The sequence below is a fragment of the Larus michahellis genome, chromosome 12 (assembly GCF_964199755.1).
Source record: "Larus michahellis chromosome 12, bLarMic1.1, whole genome shotgun sequence".
NCBI lineage: Eukaryota > Metazoa > Chordata > Aves > Charadriiformes > Laridae > Larus > Larus michahellis.
In genome coordinates, this window is record NC_133907.1 from 11,422,482 (window position 1) to 11,442,428 (window position 19,947).

The 19,947-nt window shown below is 57.8% G+C and overlaps 1 protein-coding gene across 4 annotated transcripts; it reads right to left on the minus strand.

Moving 5' to 3' along the window:
• Positions 1-3,952: 3,952 nt before the first annotated feature.
• On the minus strand, positions 3,953-19,414 carry KCNS1 (potassium voltage-gated channel modifier subfamily S member 1). 4 transcript variants are annotated; one of them, XM_074605385.1, is made up of 3 exons: positions 18,480-19,414; positions 12,159-13,151; positions 3,953-6,610 (listed from the first exon to the last, which is right to left on the minus strand). In XM_074605385.1, exons 2-3 carry the CDS (start codon positions 13,122-13,124, stop codon positions 6,155-6,157), a joined length of 1,422 nt encoding a protein of 473 aa, XP_074461486.1. In that variant the 5' UTR covers positions 13,125-13,151; positions 18,480-19,414; the 3' UTR covers positions 3,953-6,154. The 4 variants fall into 4 exon arrangements, with proteins under 4 accessions (XP_074461486.1, XP_074461484.1, XP_074461483.1 ...); XM_074605383.1 differs by lacking the exon at positions 18,480-19,414 and adding an exon at positions 17,963-18,050; XM_074605382.1 differs by lacking the exon at positions 18,480-19,414 and adding an exon at positions 16,676-16,829.
• Between the last annotated feature and the right edge of the window lie 533 nt (positions 19,415-19,947).

A 19,947-nucleotide genomic window follows, 5' to 3' on the forward strand; every position in this document is an offset into this window, starting at 1 on the left:
CTTGCATATTCTCAGTAACGTTACCAGGATATGGTGGAGCCCCAGCGCGAAGGGAGGGTTGTACTCCCAGTGCTGCAGCAGCTGCTCCTGGGGGAGCTTCATGCTGGGAGCAGGGCACCTGCTGCACAATTAATCGCGTATCGCTGAACAAAACCCACACCTGACAGGTAGCCATGAACCGGGGCTGATGTTCAGCCAGGTTTTTCCCCACCATGGGGAAAAGTCAAGTTCCCATGAAGCTGTAGCACCGGCAGTTCTTCTGCTGGTGAATGATTATCAGAATTAAGGTACAGGTGTTGCCGGTGTCCTTTATGCCCAGCTGCTCTTTCCTACACCCTCGTTTTGTCCCATTTCCTCCTGTCCACAGGCCAAAGAGTCTGAGCATGTGCTTAGATAAATGCTTTGAGTGTTGGCTGACAGCCCTGACTTGAGAGTTGACAGTTTTTCATCGCGTTCATCACTCTGGCAAAAATCTAAAGAGTCAAACCAGGAAAACACCCATTAGCTCTTTCCAGACTGAAAGTGACTTAATTGCCCTTTAATTTAAGAGGCCGGGAAGACAGCCAACTTGTTTAAAAACTTTTAAAACAATTCAATTCCATCTATGAAGCACAGTCTGTTCTGCTCCCCTCTGGGTTGTCGCTATTAAAATCGATAACAGTGGAGGGAGCCCAGAGTCCCTGAGTCCCATCCAGGGTGGCCACAGAACGGCCTCTTGTGGACCAGTTTGTGCTCCACCAAAGGGTGGCCGACCTGCAGGGTGGCCTTTCCTCAGCCCTGAGAGGCTGACGCGCTCCGGACCGTCGCTCGTTGACTGTAGAGGGGATGATCTTGAAAGAAAAGACACGGGGCAGGTTCTCCACCCTCTGCCGCTCGGGTTCGAGGTCTGGCTGTGAACACGTATCGCTGGTGCTTCCCTGCGCGCCTGGAGTCGTGTGGCCTGTCTAGGCGTATTCGGTTACCTTAATTCCACCCCTTCAAGGCTATTCCTTTCGCTCTCTCAAATGATTAGAATGAAAGCCTTGAGTTTACACGTTTCTTACAACTAAGTTAATAGCTGTGGTTCAGATAAAGGCTGAAGTGAACCCATGAGGATATACAGACCTTGGGGATTTCTTGCTACCAGGAGAAAGTGTTTTAATCTTGTTAAAAAAAAAAAAAAAAAAAAAAAGAATTGCGCTGTTTGTCTTTACTGGTCTCCATACACAGTTCAGCAAATACAGGAATTACAAGTAATGCTGATTTAACAGGTACACGCTTAAACAGTCAGCTCCGATTTTCACTCCCTGAGCTGGGATCGCAGGGCGGATCCCAGAAACTCTGCTGGCCAGTCGTCTTTCCTTCCTACAGATCCCTGTAAAATCTCCTGGGTTTTCCCATAACCAGCCGAGCCCACAGACCACGCTCTGGATCTGGAAGTTGGCAAAGAAGTTTTAAAGAGAAGTAATGACGTTTACTTTGTCTCTTTGGAGCGGAGTTGTCTAATTCTCCGCTGCGGGGAATGGCTTAATAAGGTCACTCCTTAATCACCATTCCCTGGGGGCAAGAGAGTCACTCTTTCATCAATCATCTCGTGAGTGCGCAGAGCAGTTTTTGTAGAAATAACCTGATAAAGCGTTTAATTGATTTACCCACTGTACCAAATGAAAACGCAGGCACCCTCAGGAAAACTGCTTAGGGATTGGCGAAAGAACACAAATTTCCTCCTTGCCTTAGGAATAGTAAGTCGGACCAGTCCTGGCAACCCGTCGCTGCACAGAAGCGTCTCGCTGAGGCGAAGGTGGGCTGCGATCACCCACTCCTCTGCTGCTGGGCACCTTCCCGCACCCGGCTCTTCCCGGCTCTGCAGAGCTCCGGCTCCGCTGGCTCTGCCTGCGCAGCAGTGGGAGGATTTTCCTGGTGCGGTTACTCACAGCCATGCAAACCCCGACGCCTTCGACAGAGAGCAGGAGGCTAAAAAAAGAAAACATCTTCCCTGGCTTTCCCCATCCCTGGAGCTCTGGCACACCAGCCCCGCTCCCCGGGCAGCCGCCGGTCGCAGCGCGGCAGGAGGCGGGGGGGGGGGTCCTGCCTCGCTTTTAACCCCCAAACTGGGGGGAGCTTTGGCCTTGGAAAGATTAGCGGCATGCAGATTTTATTTTTTTTAATGGAAAAACTCTCAAAGGAATGAAGATTAAGCTATTTTTAATCCTCCCCTGCTATCGCATCTAGCAGAGGAATGCACTTGACGTGGGGAGAGCGGCGGTGAGTCTCCCCCTGCCCGGCCAGATCCCTGCACACCAGAGACACCCCCCCCTCATTTCAGAGCACCAGAGAGGCCGCCTGCAGCATCGGCAACAAGCTCAGCTTTTTATGCTGCCTTCAGGATAAAGGAGGATAAAGCCCAGGCAGCATCGGAGCACAAAGTACACCCCCTGAAAAGCGGGACAGCCAGCTCCCCAAGAGCAGCCTCTCCCCCCTTGTCCCAGCGGGGCGTGCTGGGGGGATACCTCCTCCCTGGGAGAAACTCCATGCTGGGGATGCTGCTCCCGGTGTGCGCAGCACCTGCCTGGGGGCCTGAAACCCTCTGCAGGTGCAAAGGTGTTTCCTTGGGCAGCCTGGTGCTGCGTGCTGCTCTCCCCTGGGCTCTTCTCAACCTCCCGAGGGGCTACCCAGCTCTTCGAAGTCTAAACGCAGCGTTGGGCAGGGCCGATCTGTGATAACGCAGCTTAATTGGTGATAGCTCTCATCTGCTGATGACCGCGGTCCCTGCCACGGGCAGTTTGCTGGCTGGAAGCCGGGCTGAGCTTTGCCTTGGCAGCAAGGAAAGCAGCGGAAGCTGGATGCGATTAGGGCCACTGGAGCCGAGGGGATGTTCTCCATGGCAGGAGATGGGATATAATCACAGCTTTGAGCAGCTGCTGGCCTGGGCAAAACGGCATGAATTTGTCTGGGTGGGCTTCAGCCCTCCCGGCATTAATCCTTGGAGCCAAGGAAAGCAGCAGGGATGGAGCAGGGATGAACCATCGGTGTGATGGACTGGCTCCTCCCGGGTCTCCGGAGCTGTGTGTGCTGTATCCGCTCCTCATCCCGATCACTGCTCCCCTGCCCTTGCTGACAGCCAGCGGAACAGCTGGGACACGGGCAGGGAACACACACACACACGCCCTCCAGCCTTCTGCTGGCCAAGGCGTGCCTAAAACGCTGCTTAACCAAGTTAAGCAATTAACTCTTGCTTCCTAAACTATATTTTCTATTAAAATGGAGCCTTTTCTACCTTCAGGCCAAAACACGGCCCACAAGCCTGGGGTTAAAATTAATTCCTTAAAACCAGAGTGGCTATTTGGGGAAATAGTGGCTGGCGGTGGCTCGGCTGCTCCTCAGCTCCCAGCGCTGGGTCTGCTCACGCCGGCAGCTCAGCTCTCGTGTCCCATGGTGCTGCCGATCCCAGTGTGTGCCTTTCTGCCAATTCCTCCTCCTCCCTGCCTGCTTCCCAGATTCCATGGGTGCAGAACGAATGGGACGGAGGAACGCACCGTGCTTGGATGGGGCAAGCTCTTGCTCTGCGAATCATCCTGCATTTTTAATGTTAATTATGAGTCTTTCCTTCTCAAAGCTGCTCTGTGCTTCCCTCCTTCCATGCGGCTCGTGCTGGACCCCACCAGCTCCCAACCATTCCCTCCCACCCCAGGGGATGCCCATTCCTTTGGGCCTCCTGGGAGATGGGTTATCCAAAATACTCCAGCCGGGATGTCGCCAGTGGTCCAGGCATGAGGAATAGCTGTCACCCGCCATAGGGGCAGGGATGAGGTGGGGACTGTCTCCGAGACGGTGCTGGATCTGGCTCTGGGGACCCTGCAGTGGCTCCGGGAGCAGCCTGGCACCGACCCACTGCCCCATCCCCAGCGCGGCTGATGAGCTGTACGAGCACAGGCGCCCCGAGCCGCCGCGAAACACAAAACCAGCCTCCAAAGCGGGTCACTGAGGTCTTTAATAAAATATACAGTATGCATCCCATGCATAGATAGAAAATTCATTTACATGCTCTTTTAATTATTTGCATAATGCTTTTTAATTAATACATGTAATTCAGTCTTCACATTTTAATATACTTTGCTACTGGAATATTTATGGAGAGAAGGGGAAACTCCTTCCTTTATTCAAGTAACAGTGCAGCGGGAGCTGGCCGGGGCAGGCGATGGAGCTGGCCGGTCCCTGCTCGCGGTAAGAAGGAGCACAGAGCGGACACAAACCGTCGATACTGGAAGACTCAATGCTGCCGGGGGCTTGAACACCCTCCCACCCCACACCGCCGTTCCCTGGGGACCCCTCCCCGCGTCCCACGGGGGTTCAGAAAGGCTGGACCCGCACCGGCGTTGGTTTGTCTTTCCTTCCCCGTGACCAGCAGGTCGCTACAGGCAGAGCCAGAGCCGGCAGCTGCGGCTGTGCCGAAAGCCAGCCGGGACAACCGGTGGCAAACACCGCCATCCTGCAGCCATCAGCCTATTTTTGAGCCGATGGGGTGACTGCAGGGCGCACTTTTCTCCTGCTGGGAACGGGCAGTGCTGGGTGTATTCCTCTGCACGCCAAGGAGCTGCACGGGTTTCCAAACAGAGAACTGGGGATCCAAGGGAAAAACTCCAGAGGGAATTAACGCTGTGCTGGGAGCAGCCCCGAACGTGCCCAGCCGGGTCGTGTGTCTGGGTGGGAGTGCCGGACCTCCCTGCCCAGCTGCGGGGTGCTCAGAGGCTGCGGTGACGAGGAGCAGCGCGAGGCCCCCTCTGCCCCGGCTCTCCCGCGGACATGGGGGGTGCTCCCCCCGTGACGGAGGGAAGGCGAGTGCTTTGGCACCCGGGGAGCTCGGCTTCCTGCGGGGACATCGGTGATGCCCGGGGTGGTGTGACCCCCCTCCTGCCCCTGCCTGGCCCCAGGGTGGGGAGGGACGAGGCGGCAGAGCGAAGCCAGGCTGGGGGTTGTGGTGAGAGGGACCGGGGCATGTACGCAACCTGGCTGGCTTTGGTCACCTCCTCCGTCCCATCATGGGCTGCTGCAGCCCCTGGGCTCTCCGGCAGCTCTTCCCGCAGTGGAAATCACGAACACACAGCAATGGCAGAGGCAGTTTCTCTGCACCCAGGAGCATCCCCCCCATGCCCGCTCCCTGGCAGCCCTTTGCAGGGACTCTGCCTCCTCTCTGCCGTGGGGCTGGGTGCCAGCAGCCGCAGAGACCAGACGCTCCTCCCAAACAAACACCCCATGGCTTGGGAGCCCCGTGGAGCGAAGGGCTTGGGGAGGAGACCCCCATCAGGGGTGGCCCCCTGGTGCCCCCAGGCTCATCCCCTCTGGCTGTTCCTGCCTCGGAGGACAGGGTCCTTTTTGCCCCGCAATTCCCTGCAGGTGTCCCCCAGCGCTGCCAGCTGTGCCACACACCCGGCACAGTCCCAGCCCCTGATTCCTGGGCGTCCCAGCAGCAGCAGCACAGGACAGGGGTTAAATCCCACCTGCAGCGGAAGGAAGGTGAGGTCCATCTGGTCCCACCGCAGGGACTGGGGACAGTGGGACTCACCCTGAGCTGGACACGACACCTTCTCCCATGCAGACTAGTTTCCAGCCCCCTCTCCCCCAAGACAAGTGGGGCAGCTGAGCCTCTCGAGGCTGTTTCCAGCTGGGGGTAGGACGAGGTTGGGGCTGGAGTTGACGCCGACCTGGCACAGGACCTGCAAAGGCAGCCAGCCTGGTTGGGGGCTGCATCACCCTCAGGCTATTTAACCTCACCCTGGACCCCGGGTGCCACTGGGAAATCCCCCTTCACGCAGCCGGGGCAGTGCCTGATTGGGGGTCACCTCTATTTCTTTTTCTTCTTGCCCCTTTTCTGGCAGGGGTACGTCCAGCGCCGCAGCCTCCATGTGCAGCCACGGGGGAGCAGGGCCGTCGCCGGGTGAAGGCTGAGACACGTCCAGGTGGACCCGGCCGCTGCGTCCAGGGGGCTGGAAGCACCTGGCACCCCCTGGGCATCCTCTCCAACCCCTCCTGTCCTTGGCAGGGCAGGGGGGGCGCCAGGTGCAGTGCGAGACAGGGAGAGCCCGGCTCCTCCGCCGTGTCCCGGTGCCACAGCCGTGCCGTGCTTGTGGTGAGCGAGGGGTCCCCCGTGCGCCCCGGTGCCGCTGCTTGGTGGGTGTCAAGGTGTGGGGTGGGCGCCGGGGGTCAGACCGCGGCGGTCAGGGCTGCCTCTGCCCAGGGAGGTCTCGCTCAGAGCCTCCGAGTCTCGGTCGTGGCTGGAAATGCTCTCCACGTCCTCGGGGTCTTTCTTCCCGCTGTTCCTCACGGCCGCCTCCAGCGCCTTCTGCTTGCGGTAGAAGTGGGAGAACTTGTTGAAGATGATGGTGATGGGCAGCGCCACGACCAGGATGCCCCCCAGGATGCAGCCCGAGGCGGCCAGCTTGCCTGCCACCGTGACGGGAACCACGTCGCCATAGCCCACGGTGGTCATGCTGACCGTGCCCCACCACCAGCACGCCGGGATGGTGTCGAAGCCAACGTCTTCCTCCTTCTCAGCGGTGTAGGCCACGCCGGAGAAGACGGAGACCCCCACAGCCAGGTAGAGCAGCAGGATCCCCACCTCCCGGTAGCTGTGCTGGAAGGCAAAGCAGAGCGGTGGTCAGTGGGTGCCACCGCACCCATCACAGCCAGGACACCGGGATCCCACAGCGCAAATACCACCCTGCACAAAGACTCCCTGCATGCCTCCATCGGGGGTCTCGGTGCCTCTATCCGTCTCTACTGTGGGACGTCCCGCTGCGGGGCCGGGCTGAGACGGGTTGGGGGTTGCGTGGGTGACCCACACCTGGCGCAGCCGGAAAATCAGCCCCGGCACCCCCAGCTGCCCCTCCAAGCAGCCCGCGAGGGGCGGGCAGCGCTGGGAGAGGAAGGGGAGCTCTGCTCCCCGGCAGGGGCTGCCCCCCTGCCTCCAGCACTCGCGCCAACCTGATCCCGGCTAACAATATTTAGACACATTTTCCTTTTATCTTGGCAGGTCCCCAGAAACCGCCTCATAGGCAGCCTCTAAGTGGAGTGATTTGTATTTTCCCGAGGCGCGGGCGATGCGCTCGCAGTGGGGACGTGCCTCTGCTGCAGGCGCAGCTCCAGCCCTTCGGCCCCGGGCTCCCCACAGCCAGAGCCCCAGGGACCTCGTCCTTCCTGTACCCCAACACCATCTACAGGCTCACCAGCCATTTAACCCTTTGTTACCCACATGGAGGGGGGAGGAATTTTCTTGCAGAAATTACCGTTCCTGAGATAATTACATTTCCATGCAGGTTTTGCATGGGAGATTCAAAGCGAACCTGAGAGCTGACATGAACCAAGCAGCCCTGGTCATCGGATCGGTGCGGGGATCCATCCAACTTCAGCGCGGGCTGGTCTCAGCTCCCACTCTCATGGGGTGCTGCACCCCCTGGCTCGCCAAGCCCCACACCGAGGGGTCTGGGAGCCCCAGTGGGAATGGGACCATGGGACACTCAAGCTCCCAGGAGGGCTTGCAGGACCTGGGGGGACAGACTGATGGCAGAAGTGTCCAATGCTCCTTGAAGAAGCCATGGTTCCTCTGGTTTCACACTAAAACATTTACGTTGCGATCTTTCTTTGGATATTCTTAATTTTTGAGAAAAGTATAAACCTGTGCCAAAAGCCCAGGGGGGGGGAGGAGGGAAAGGCAGTGGGCACAAGGGGACAAGGCAGCAAGTGATAGTGGGAAGGGGACTGCTGGAGGACAAGCTGGGACCAGGCAAATCACTCTGGGCCGGCGCTGGGCCAAATCCAGCACCCAGCTCCTGCCCTGGGGCTGGCGAGGGGTGAGCCGAGAGCCCTGCACACAGCAGGGACGGGGACCCCAGCTCTTACAGCCTCTCAGATCGGGGGGGGACCGCAGAGCCCCCGTTTACTGGCAGGGCCAGGCCAACAACCCGCCAGTGCCAAAGCCACCGCCGTCCTCACAGGCCACTTGCTTTTTGATTGTCACAAGGGAATATCTGGGATGTTATTGCCCACTGATGTGCCGGCTTGCTCTTCATCTTTTGGGGAGAGGAAAGCAGAGCTCTCATCATCACCATGGCGGGGGGGTTCCAGTCCCCTAACAGCCAGAGAATGCTTTATTGGAGACCACATGATGACTAAACAAAACAACATTTGAGCAAAGCAAACAGCAGAAGAAGTGGGAAAAGAGCTTCCACGGTCAAGATGAGACATAAAGGAAGTGGATTCACGGCAGGGAGCGAGAAGGCTTTGCTCAGAGTGCTGGCAAAAGCTGCTCAGCTAATGCCAGTAATACCAAGGGGAAATAACACCCTCCGCTCCCGCCACCATCGCCTGTGGCTGCAAATGCCCTGTAGCAGCTCCGAGGGAGCTCCTTGAGAAGGACAAACAGCTCAGAGCCACCGAGTTTCAGGGATGTATCACTTGGCCATGAAAGGCTTGCTCCTGGCTGGAGCTTAACAGCTCCTCTGTGCGTCCCAGCCGGGGAGCAGCAGAGCCGAATAACCTTATACATTTTTAAAGAGTATCAGTTATGGCCCTGGGATGTGTCGGAGGGCGAAGGCGAGGGGGAAGTCAGGCAGCTCGATAGCTCCTACTGCTTTAATTTACAAGCAGGGTCAGGGCGTGCGGCACAGGGCGGCTCCAGGAATCTCCCAGCTGGTCCTCAGGCACTGGCTGCCACCTATTTGCAGCCATTTATCCTAAAAACGTGTCGTGGTTGGCTCATTGATCCAGGGACAGGCAGCCACAGCTGGGGTCCGGGTGGGGATGCGGTTTTAGCTGTGGTTTAGGTGGGATGCGATTTTAGCCGTGGTTTGAGTGGGGATGCAGTTTTAGCCGTGGTTTGAGTGGGGATGCAGTTTTAGCTGTGGTTTGGGTGGGATGCAGGCTTAGCTGGGGTTCAGTTGGGGTGCAGGCTCAGCAGGGTTCAGGTGGGGATGCAGTTTTAGCCATGGTTTTGGGGGGAAGCAGGCTTAGCAAGCAGCCTGGGGAGGCGATGCTGGGTAATAAAAGGCTCCAGCGAAGCAGCCCTCCCGGCAGCTGTCTCTTTGGGCTCCTGCCCTGGGAGGAGGTTTGCTTGCCCTTGCAACAGCCATGGGCGGGCTCCTTCCCCAGCTGAATGCACACCTTTTCTCCAGTACGGCAGAAGACAAATGAAATGGAAGAGCCTGGTTTGAGGCTGGACGGAGACAGCAGCGTGGGGACGGAGCACGGAGACGGCCCACGGAGGTGGCTGCGGTAGCAGGGTGATGCATCTGCTGTCTGGAGACGTGCAGCTCCATCCCTTCCAACCTATTTGTGTATTTAGGCCCCTAAGGGCACAGACGGCAACTCCTGTAGATCCCTGCAGACGCCTAAATTACTCGGTGCCTGACACCTATTGACTGCCAGTGGGATAGAGGCCACCAAGCCCGCACCCGGGAAGCTGCAATAACAGTAATGGATGTCGTGCACGGCGGGGAGGAAGGGCAGGGACGTGTGGGAAGCCTCTCCTCAAATTAAATAGACCCTGGATCAGGCCCCAGGCAATCTCAAGACGGTTCGGGGTTTATGATGCACAAATGGCAGAAATCCCTCTGCTAGCACTTTCGTGGCAGGGGAACAATTACTCGCTTTGCCAGAGCCATCGCTCCCGCTTCCTGGCTGTTAACAGCCTTTACTCCTCTGCTGCTGCTTTATGCTCCTGCAATAGGAAGTAAATTATGATTAACAAGACGTTGTAATTTATGTGCCCAGTAAATCACAACGCCAGGCTGCTGCGTCAGATTTGTGTCTTCGCTCATCCCCATTTACAGCTGGCTCCGGAGTTCCCGGGAAGCGGCACTTTCCAGCACGTCACTCGGTGAATCAGCGGCTCGGCAGAGGCCGGAGCCGGGATGCTGCCGGCTCCCCGGATCTCGTCTGCTGCTTAATAACATGCAGATGAGCCCATCAGTCCCTGCTCTGCTGCAACGTGTTGTTCACGCTTAAATGGAGCACAGAAAGGGTTCAGGGAGCCGTTCCCACGTGTGCAATTTCATTTAAATTCCACAAGGTCCGTCACTTGCTAATTGTTCTCTCAAGGTGAGTGTTCAGAAGTACGGTGAAGGTAGGACTTCAGTCATCTTCATTTCAAACGATCCCCCCCGGACCCTGTTTCCAGCAGGCTTTGAGGATGCCAGGAATTTCCCCCCCCCCACCACCTCATTTTTTCTGGTGCTCTCTGGGCTTTGCAGGATCGATGCAGGGCTGGTCCTGCTTCACAGCAGAAGTTGCCAGACCTTTCCTGTCGCCCATCCTCATCCCCAGCCGCAACTGGGGGTTGCTTTTCTCCACAGCTCACCCATGGGTCCAACCCCGGCAGTCGAGTCCTGCCGACACCAGGACATCCCATGCTGGCCCAGCCGCTGCTGCAGCGGCGAGAAAGGGGGTGTCCCCAGCCGCAGCTGTGCCCGCTTCATCCCTGCGGTGGCTCTTCAGAGGGAGCAGCACCAGGAGCTGCAGCTCTGGCCCCTGCCAGGCGCCGAGTGGGAGGAGAGCGTCCCTTTGGTTGAATTTCAAGCTCTGTTATGAAGATTGCTTTCCTTGGCCATTTGTTTGGCACACCTTTTGTTTGAAGGGAGAAAAAGCACAGGGATATTTGTATGAGCAGTGCTTAAAAACCAGTCTTCTGGTTTGAATGTGGGGACCAGAGGCAGTCCCACCAGCAGAGGAGGTGTGTGCCCTGGTGACCATCGCCCCACGCCCAGCACGAGCACCACGTGTAGTGGGGCACTGGGAGCGCGTGTCACTCTGTGTCTTGGCGCGCTCGAGGACCGGCTTTCGTGTTTGTCTTGATGTAGTCGCCAAGAATCAGAGACAATTAAAGGCTGAGTTTAACTGGCCTCTGCATCAAGCTGGATCTTCCTTGTGAGCACAGGAGGTGAGGGCAGAGTTTCACCCTCCCCAGATCTGGGCACGCAGCCCCCGGCAGGAGAGGGATGGAGGATGGAGGGGGAGAGCAGGGAACTGCGCAGGGCACCACGGCTGGTCCGTGCTGCACAACCGCTCTGCAGCAACGGGGGTCTGGGCAGCAGCACCAGGCTCTGGTGAGGATTCCGTGATGGCTTCGTGCTTACTCCTGTCACAGCTGCTCTTGCCTCTGTTTAAGGCGGCTGGGGGTGCTGCAGAGGGGGTCTGGAGAGACACAGCCTTGGGGCATGCCATGGAGGGTGAGGAGCTCCTCTCACCAAACCTGCAGGGGTGTCACCTCTCGGCATGCCTGGACCCTGGTCCTTCACTGTCTCAGCATCTCCTCATCCAGCTCTTCCTCCTGAGGACCGTGTTGTCCTGGGGCCGGCTTGTCCCAGTCCTGAATACCGTGCTTTCCCCGAGCCTTTTCAGCACGCTGAGGAGCAGCTGCTGGTAGCCCAGGTTCTGCTGGGGGCACAGACCCTGCCTTGGGCTGGTCGTCCCTGGCCCTGCTGCCCTTTGCTTTTCTATCGCCGCTCTGCGCTACCCATGGCTAACCATGTGCCAGTCCCAACTTCATCATCCCCTGGAGCATCCCAGTGTCGGCTCAGCTGGACCTGGATCTCCAAGTCTCCCTAGATGGGCAGACACCAAGGGTTGGACGCTGGCCTCCGGCCACCTGGCAGCACGCCCTTAGGAGGCTCCCCCTTCTCCCAGACTGGGGACAGGAGCAGCTCCAAGCCACGCACCCTGGTGCTGGCATACCCAGCAGATGCTGGCTGGCCGGGTCCCTGCTCAGCAGGGCGCTTGCAGCCCAGCTAGGCCCTGACCTGCTTCTGGTGGGACATCACCACCCACCCATGCATGGCTGAGCCTGTTCCAACACCGTGCGATGGGGCTTGCACACCATGGTGGGGAAGGGATGGCTGAGTCCCCGGAAACACCCACTCTGCATGAAGCAAAGTCTGCGTCCCTGGAGTGACTTGCTGTTTGCTGGGGGCATGTGTACAAAGAGGATTCATGCTGTGCTCTCCATGCTTGGTTGCTTTAGCAGACACACAAACCAACAACCCAGCCCACCACCCCAAGCAAGCTCATCAGACACCAGCCAGAGCTGGTAACTCACTGGGAACGGGAATGTCCACATTCCCTGTTTGTACCAGAGGTCTCCTTCTCACCCATAGCCCAGGAGCAGATAAGGAGATAGAGAGCCAGTTTACCTTCAAGGTGGCCCCCAGAGACCTCAGTCCAGTGGAGTGCCGAGCCAGCTTCAGCACCCGGAATATCCTCATGAGTCGAAACACCTGCACCACCTTGCCCAGGTTGCCCAGCTCCGAGTCACTGCCCATGGTCACATCCACCAAGAGGGTGAAGTAGAAGGGCAACACTGAGACAATGTCAATTATGTTCAACGGGTGCTTGAAGAACTTTCTGGGATTTGGGGAAAGCAGGAGGCGGGAAGACACTTCGAAGGTGAACCAGGAGATGCAGAAATACTCCAGATTGTGCAGGACGGGTTCATCGAGCATGTTGCCGTTCTCGTCCACCTCCTGGTACTCAGGCATGCTGTGGATGCACATGGTGGCTATGGAAACCAGCACCACGCTGATGGACACGAAGCTGAAGAGCTTGCTGGGGATGGAGTAGCCGGGGTTCTCCATGGTGAGCCAGAGGCGTTTGCGCACGTTGCCGCAGCGCAGCGTGCTGTAGCGCAGCAGGTCATGGTTGATATCAGAGATCTCATCAGGGGACGTGTCCACACTGCTGACCTCGCTCTCCTCATCCCAGTTGTGATGCCGGCTCTCCAGCTTGCGCTCATGGTAGCGGTAGCTGCAGCAGGAGTCCAGGAAGAACTCATTGATGCCCCAGTACTCGATCTCCTGGCAGAAGGAGAAGACGCAGAGCTCCTCCATGACGTGCAGCTTCCCCGTCTGGTAGAAGTGGAGCACGTAGAGGAAGAAGCCGGGGTTTCGGTCAAAGTAGAACTCCCTGGCACTCACGTCGTAGTCATCGCAGAGCTGCAGGATGGACTCCTCCGAGTCACAGGAGAGCAGGCGTCCCAGGCGGGTGTCGGGGAATTTGGAGAGGGCACTGGAGCTGAGCCGCCTTCTCAGACCCCCCACATTGATGTTGATAACGTCCTCCTCAAAACCAGGACCCCAGTAATTTAAGGTCTTGTTGACCATGATCAGCAGAGCGGGAGATGGTTCCACCTGCGGGCGAGACATAGCGGGGCTGGAGGGGACACAGGGCTCCCCCCGGCCCGGGTGCTCCCGGGGGGCAGAGGGCCAGGAGCACCCCAGGGATGTGAGGGGGGACGTCTGCATTTTGAAAAGTGAGAACTAGGGAGAAGGGAGGGAAACAGCTTTGGACAGTTGTTCTCTGGTTGTATGGAAGTGGGGGGGGGGAAAGAAAAAAGTCAATGATTTTTCCAGGTCACACTTTTCCTTGCTTTTTTTTTAACCTCTTAAAGTTTCCCCCTTTGCTAATGGCCTAAGGCAGGCAGTTTGCTGCACCTCCAGCACCTCATCCACGGGGCTTTCCTTGTTCAGACAGGTAATTAGTCACTGAGGAGGGACTTATCCCCCCAAAGAGGCTCCTGGGTGGAAAAAACAGCTCTCATCAAATCACCACCCCAGCGATTCCGCCCAAGAGCTTTGTAGCCTAGCTACCTATGTTGCTAATTAGACCTGGTCAAAAAGCCCTCAGATGGTGCAATCTTCCCATCATCAAAGGCAGTTTTGCCAAAATCAAAGTGTTTTCACAGAAGGTGTCAGCTTTAGGGAGAGTTTCAGCAGAAGAAGTGTCAAAACAATTCATCTGCCTGCTTTGTTTCCTCTTGTGTGTTCTGCCATGTAAAATATTAAATTATTTTTATAATGTTCAAACACAACAAAAACATGATTCAGAATCATTGATGACTGTGAATTAAAAAATCTGTACATTGGTAGGAAAATAAAAACCAAAGTTTTGGTTTCTATTGTGTTTCAGGATTTTAAAAGTTTCAGGGAGCCGGGCTTTTCCGTGCGGCAGAAATTCCATTTTCTAACGAGCAGCAGTTAAAGCATCTAACAAAGAGAAGCATTCCCACACCTCCAAACGCATTTACCCGTCTTGACCAGAAGCTTAGAATAAAAAGGCAAATAAAAAGGTCTGTGATCTTCCTGCATCGCCTTGAAATCAGCTGTTCTCCACCTACCTTATTCACCAAAGCGCCTGGGGACGCGCAGAGCAGCACCGTACCTGCACCGTCCCCTCGCTCCTGCCGTGGGGGCGTCAGGTGTCCTCAGGAGGGACACCACCTTTGCGCTCTTGGCTGAGGAATTACATTTTCCCCTGCACATTGGCTACTTTGGAAAAATCCCTCTGTTAGGCATGCCTTGCTGCTGAGCTCCTCTTGCCCTTCAGGGTGGCTGCTGGTACCGACGCGACTTCTGCAGCCGCTGATGCTTTTGCTGCAGCGGTCACTGAGGCATTTGTGACCTCCAGACTGGCCCGTCTCCCATCCCAAAGGCTCCCCTCCCCGGTTTTAATCAGCCAGCAGCTTGTTGAAGAAACCCCTCACCTTCTCTGCCTGGTGTCATCCAGTGAAGTTTTCAAACTTTTAGGTGATGCAGGGACAGAGACCACAGACAGGCAGTGGGAGAGGAGGGAACCCCCGTGGTGATGCTGAGATGCCACCAGACCCCTCACAGGACAGTCCGGACCAACAGCAGCCACGAGGGGCCGTGACCACGTCAGTGACATGAAGAGGGTCCCCCCCACCCAGGGGAATCCCGGTTCCCCTGCAGACCCCATTGCACTCCAGCCCTGCGTTGCTCACCGGACATCTCATGGGGTTTACTGGGATCACCAAAGCAGGGAACGGGCTCTGCGTGTTTTCCAGTGTCTGAGAAATGCAGCGTAAAAGGTTTGTCAGACTGGGAGGGACCTGGGGGACATTTTCACATCTAGATCTGGAGGTCAGAGCAGCACTGGAGAGGAACAGGTACCGGAGTAATGGTTAGAAATAAACCCCAGAGGTATGTTTTTAAGCTGAGCCGGGCTGTGGGGGCAGCAAATGCCAGATTTGTGCCAGGCAGAGGCATCTGCTAACCCCACTGCATCTCCCAGCCAGGGCTCCTTAAAGACACAGGCTTTGCACCACAAAGCCAGCACTTCCCATTACACCATGTCTGGAGGAGGCAACCGGTTTGGTTTGTGATAAGCCTCGGAGCTTAATGGACTCACTGCCTTGCCCTTTCAAAGGGGAGGAAATAAAAAGAAGGGTCAACTTTTTGAATGCTTAAGACAAAAGCAAGGGAGAAAACGGGGTGTAAAGACTCCTTTTCAGGGATAAATTGGAATTTCTGTGACAGATTAGCTTTTCCAGGGAAGATATCACACAGCCCATCTGTGGGGTGGGGATGACTAATCCAGGTTCCTTCCAGAAGGATGCTCATGCATTCAGGCTACCAACACACACACACACACACACACACGGCTGTGGGGGTGGGTCTGTGGGATCCAGCTCATCCCACACCCGTCCTCACCCTCTCTCTGCACCCTCCCTGTACACCAGCCGCTCAGGGGGACAGGCCAAACGTCACCGAAATCAAAGGCAAGGTGGTTTGGGGGCTGGGCTGGGGTACCCTGGTAGCTACGGGGGCTGCGCTGGGATGGTGGGACAAGTCTGAAGCGTGGTCCAGCTCAGCAGGACCGTCCCCCGCGCACCGCTGTGGGTGAGACGGGCCAAACCCCGAGAGCCGGGAGGGAGCCGGCTCCCACCTCTCTCCCAGCTCAAGAGAAAAAAGTGGGTGTCAGGACCCCGCAAGCCTTTGTACCCCCAGGAAATCCCTCCATCCATCCCTCCCTCCATCCCTCCCTCCCGCACAGGAAGCAGAGCGAGGAGAAGGGTCGCGAACTGTCTGAGATGCTCCTTTCTGATGTCGGCTTCTGAATAGAGCAAATTATTTCTGCCCACATAGAGCTTTCAACTAGGTATCTAAAGCAGCAATTAATAGTTTTATAACTCTTTTCCCGACTCATTTCATGACGAGCTAAGCTCCGTTTTGGAACAAAACTGAGGGTTGAACTAAGACCTGGCGTGATCTCCCCCATTGGATCATCAAAGCACGCGCCCATCTCACATTTGCAGGGGTATCTGCTGGGAAACAGAAGCTTATGTCGGGAAGATCGGGTGGTTTTTTATTTCAAAACACAATAGACAGAGAATACAAATGTGTCTGTCTGGAATTATGTGAATTTGCAAAATTTTCCTTTAGTTAAAGAAAAATTTCCATAAATGACTGGCAAAATAGAACAGATAAAGCCAGTTTCTTTCTGATAAATTTTGCAATATATTGTAAGCTATTTTAAGGAGACAACCATCAGAATTACACAAGCCCAGTGTGAGCTGGGTGTTGGGCATTCAAATGAATATGTATCTTGTGGAGAAAAAAAACTCTGATACATGCATTTATGACAGCAAAAAATATAAAAACAGATCAAGCATATCTGTAAGAAATGCTAGAAGAGTTTCCCTTGACAACGTATTTTTTTTTCTTAAAGCCTTTCAAATGGAAGTTATGTATATTTATTCTAACTGGCAGAGGGGACCCAAGGGAGTGGGAAGGAAGATGCTAATAGACATTCAAGAGAGGATGCAGCAAGTGCAGGGATTATTGCACACAGGGGCTTTTCCAGCCAGGTACAATGGATTTAGATTAACAGTCCAAATAAAAAGCCCTGTACTTACAGCTCAGCGAGGCTTCCCAGTGGGGAGTCGTGTGCCTTGTCTCAAAGGAGCCATTAGAAATGCGTAGAGAAGGAGGAAACCCTTCATCCTTTGCCTGTAGCCCAGTCCTAAATGCCCTGTCACCCCCGGCTTGCGACCCTGCACGTCCCAGTTGTGCGGGGCTGGTGGCTGCGAAGTGTTGGAGGAAGTCCTGAGCGGGATGCCCATGGGGCTGGGGTAGGGCTAGGGGTCCCCTGCTGGGTATCTGGGGGGGCAGTGGGGCTGGGTGATCTCCCAGCTCCTGCAGGATGCTGTCCTCATCAGCCATACGCTGGGGCAGGACTGGGGGGGGAGATGCCTGCTCTCTGGTCAACAAAAAGTGCTCGTGCGGAGCCCCGTCCCCATCGCTGAATGTCCCTGTACCCATCGGCCTGAAGATGCTCAGGACCAAGCCTTTCCTTTGGCGGTGGGGGAGGTTTGCCAGGCGGGCAGTGGGGAGGATGGAAGGGGGATTCCCAGTGCTGGCTGCTCCCCGCAGGCAGAGGATAACCTGCTGCTGTACACTGAGAGGCCACTGAAACGCCCAGGGCTGGGGATGCAGATGACGGGGGGACTCCCTGCTCTCTTCGGGGTGCAGAAGGGGGTGATCACCAACAGCTCCGGCTTCTACTGCGAGCGGGCAGCCCAGCGCCTGCTGCAGATGGTGCCCTGCCCTGTGCCAGCCGCCGCTCCCAGGTCCCAGGCAGTGGGTGCTTCTCTCTGCAGGGGACCCCCGCGCCCTGCCCGGCTCCCTGGGGAGGGGGAGATGCACCCCGCCGTGGGGGGAAGGCTTCGGGGAGAGGAGACTCCCCTACACCCGCCTGCAGAGGCATGGGAAGGAATATCCCTGTGCCCGGGATCCCAGCAGCATCCCGGGGTGCGGGTGCTGGCACGGCGGCTTCCTGCTCATCCCGGGATGTCGGTGCCTCGCTTGCCAGCTCATGCCGGTGTGCCGCTGCCCCCGTCCCTGCTCAGCCCCGCATACCGCTGCTCCGGTTGCCCTCTCACCCCGGGATGCCGGTGCCCCGGCTGCCTACCGCGCCCCAGAGTGCTCATCCCCGCGGTGCCCGGGGATGCCGGTACCCGGGAATGCCTGCGCCCCGCTCCCTGCAGTTCCCTGGGTTGCCGATCTCACGGTCCTCGCCGCGCCCCGGGATGCCCGTGCCCCGGGTCCCCGCCTCTCCCCGGGATGCCCGTGCCCCGGGTCCCCGCGATGCCGGTGCCTGCCGCACCCCGGGTACCGGAGCCCGGCCCCGCACCGCCGCTCACCTGCCTCGGCGCCGCCCCCGCCGCAGCGTGCGCGCCCGGCGCGGAGCCGCGGAGCCCTGCGGGGCCGGCGGCGGCAGAAGCTCGGCGGGGCCGGAGGAGGAGGGGGTCCCCGGGGGGGTCCCGCCCGCCGCCCCTCCCGAGGTGCCGCCCTCCGGCCCGCCCGCCCGGACCCGCGGGGTGGGAGCGGGGAGGAGAGGCCGGTCCCCGGTCCCCCGGCGGCTGCAGTGGGGCTGGAGCAGCGCGGTCCCTCCCGGTCCTCTGGGGAGGCCCCGGGGGCGGCCCCCGAGCTCCGTGCAGGGGAGAGGGCTGGGGGTGCCTGGGGATGCCCGGGGATGCCCGTGGGGAGCCCACCCGTTCCCCCGGGGAAGCCCACCGGGATGGCAACACAGGGGACCCGATTTTGGCAAAACCAGCTGGCGGGTTGACGCAGCTCCGGTGCGAGGCAGGTGGTTTCTGGCAGTGGGGACGGGAAACCTGGGCCAGGCGTGGGTACGCTGCCCCGATCACATTTCCTTACCTGCTGGAAGCGCCCTTAGCAGCCGGGACAGCCTGCGGGACGGCTGGTGGGAGCCGCGGTGGGGGTACGGGCCTCGTCTGGCACTTGCCTATCCCGGCTCTTTGCAAAGCCACCCAAGTGGCGAGCGCTGCCCTTGGGGGGCTGAGCCCTCTGGAGCTGTGTGGGGTGCAGCGTGCTGTCCTGTGTTGCAGGTGTTCAGGCTGAGCAGGGCCCCAGCAGTGGAGCTGCCCTGTGCCAGCCGGCTGATATCCTTCTGCCGTCATAGTCACCCTCCATGCGATCCAGCTCCATCTTCCTCCTTGGGACTGGGGGTGCGTAGAGCACAGCAGCAGCCCCCCAGGGAAGAGCCCCCCTGGCTCGCTGAGCTCCCCGTTGTCTCTTTAGATGCTCATTGGGAGGTGGGCGAAGGCAGAGAGTCCCAGACATGGCACATGCTGCGGTTCAGGTCAGTGAGCAGCCACCGCCACCCGAGGCCATCCCTGCACGGCCCGGGCACTGCTGCAAGCACACCAACTCCCCCAGAAGTCAGCCGCCAGAGCAGAAAGATGAGAAAGAGAGGATGGAAGACCTTCCTGGGGTGACGGCAGGGGCTGCATGTCCACACAGCGATGGCTCATTGCTCCGGCAGCTGGCACAGAGCCGCTGTGTCAGACAGGCGGCTCGCACGGGGCGAGACTTCACACCACCCTCTGCATCGGATCGCATCGGCTTGATGATTTCAGCCCGAGGGGCTGGAGCCTGCGGCTGCTCACCATTCTCTGGGCTTGCATGTGGCTGGCTGAGAGCTCTTTTCGGTGGCGAGCATCCTTCCCCCTGCCCGCACGCCCGCCTCCCGCTGCCGCCCTTGCTGCCAGACCCATCCCTGCGCCAGGCAGCGCTTGCCGCTGCGGGGCCATCAGCGTGTTTCCATGTGTGTGATGTGTCAGACTGTGTGTGCCGTGTGCTTGTTTACATGGGAAAGGAGGCAGCGGAGGGAGGGGGAAGGGACGACTTTGAGGGAGGCCTCAGACAAAAAAAAAAAAAAAAAACCAACAAGAAAAAAACCCAAACCGAGGAAAAAAAAAAAAGAAAAAACCTGAGGGAAATTCCTCTGTTCAGTGATATGAAGCAAAAAGCATTTATTTTTATGGCAATTAGGGATGGCTGAGCATCCCTGGAAGCTGCAAGATAAACATGCCCAGCTTTGTCTGCTCTGGGTGCTTCCAGCAGACACCTCCAGCCCAGCTCACAGCGGGTGCTGAGCCCCGGCGGGGTGCAGCCCGTGGGGTGGGAGGAGGACTGGCTCCCATGTGGGGTTTTCTCTGCCTGTCACTGACATCCTGTGACCAGGGGACCAGGCTGAATTTTCTGTTCCCTTCTGAAAATATGGCTCGGCCAGCCATTTTTCAGGGCAGGAGCCATACCTCCCGCTGCGAGGGTGCCCGCTCTGTCTGGCACTTTGTCTCTGCACCAGGGCATCATTTACACA

Bases quoted from the DNA above. Each gene is read 5' to 3' on its own strand.
- KCNS1 (XM_074605385.1), bottom strand. From the start codon at position 13,124: ATGGTCAACAAGACCTTAAATTACTGGGGTCCTGGTTTTGAGGAGGAC. The intron at 6,611-12,158 runs GTAAACTGGCTC...TTTGCCTTCCAG, and splicing joins CTCTGGGGGCCACCTTGAAG to CACAGCTACCGGGAGGTGGG.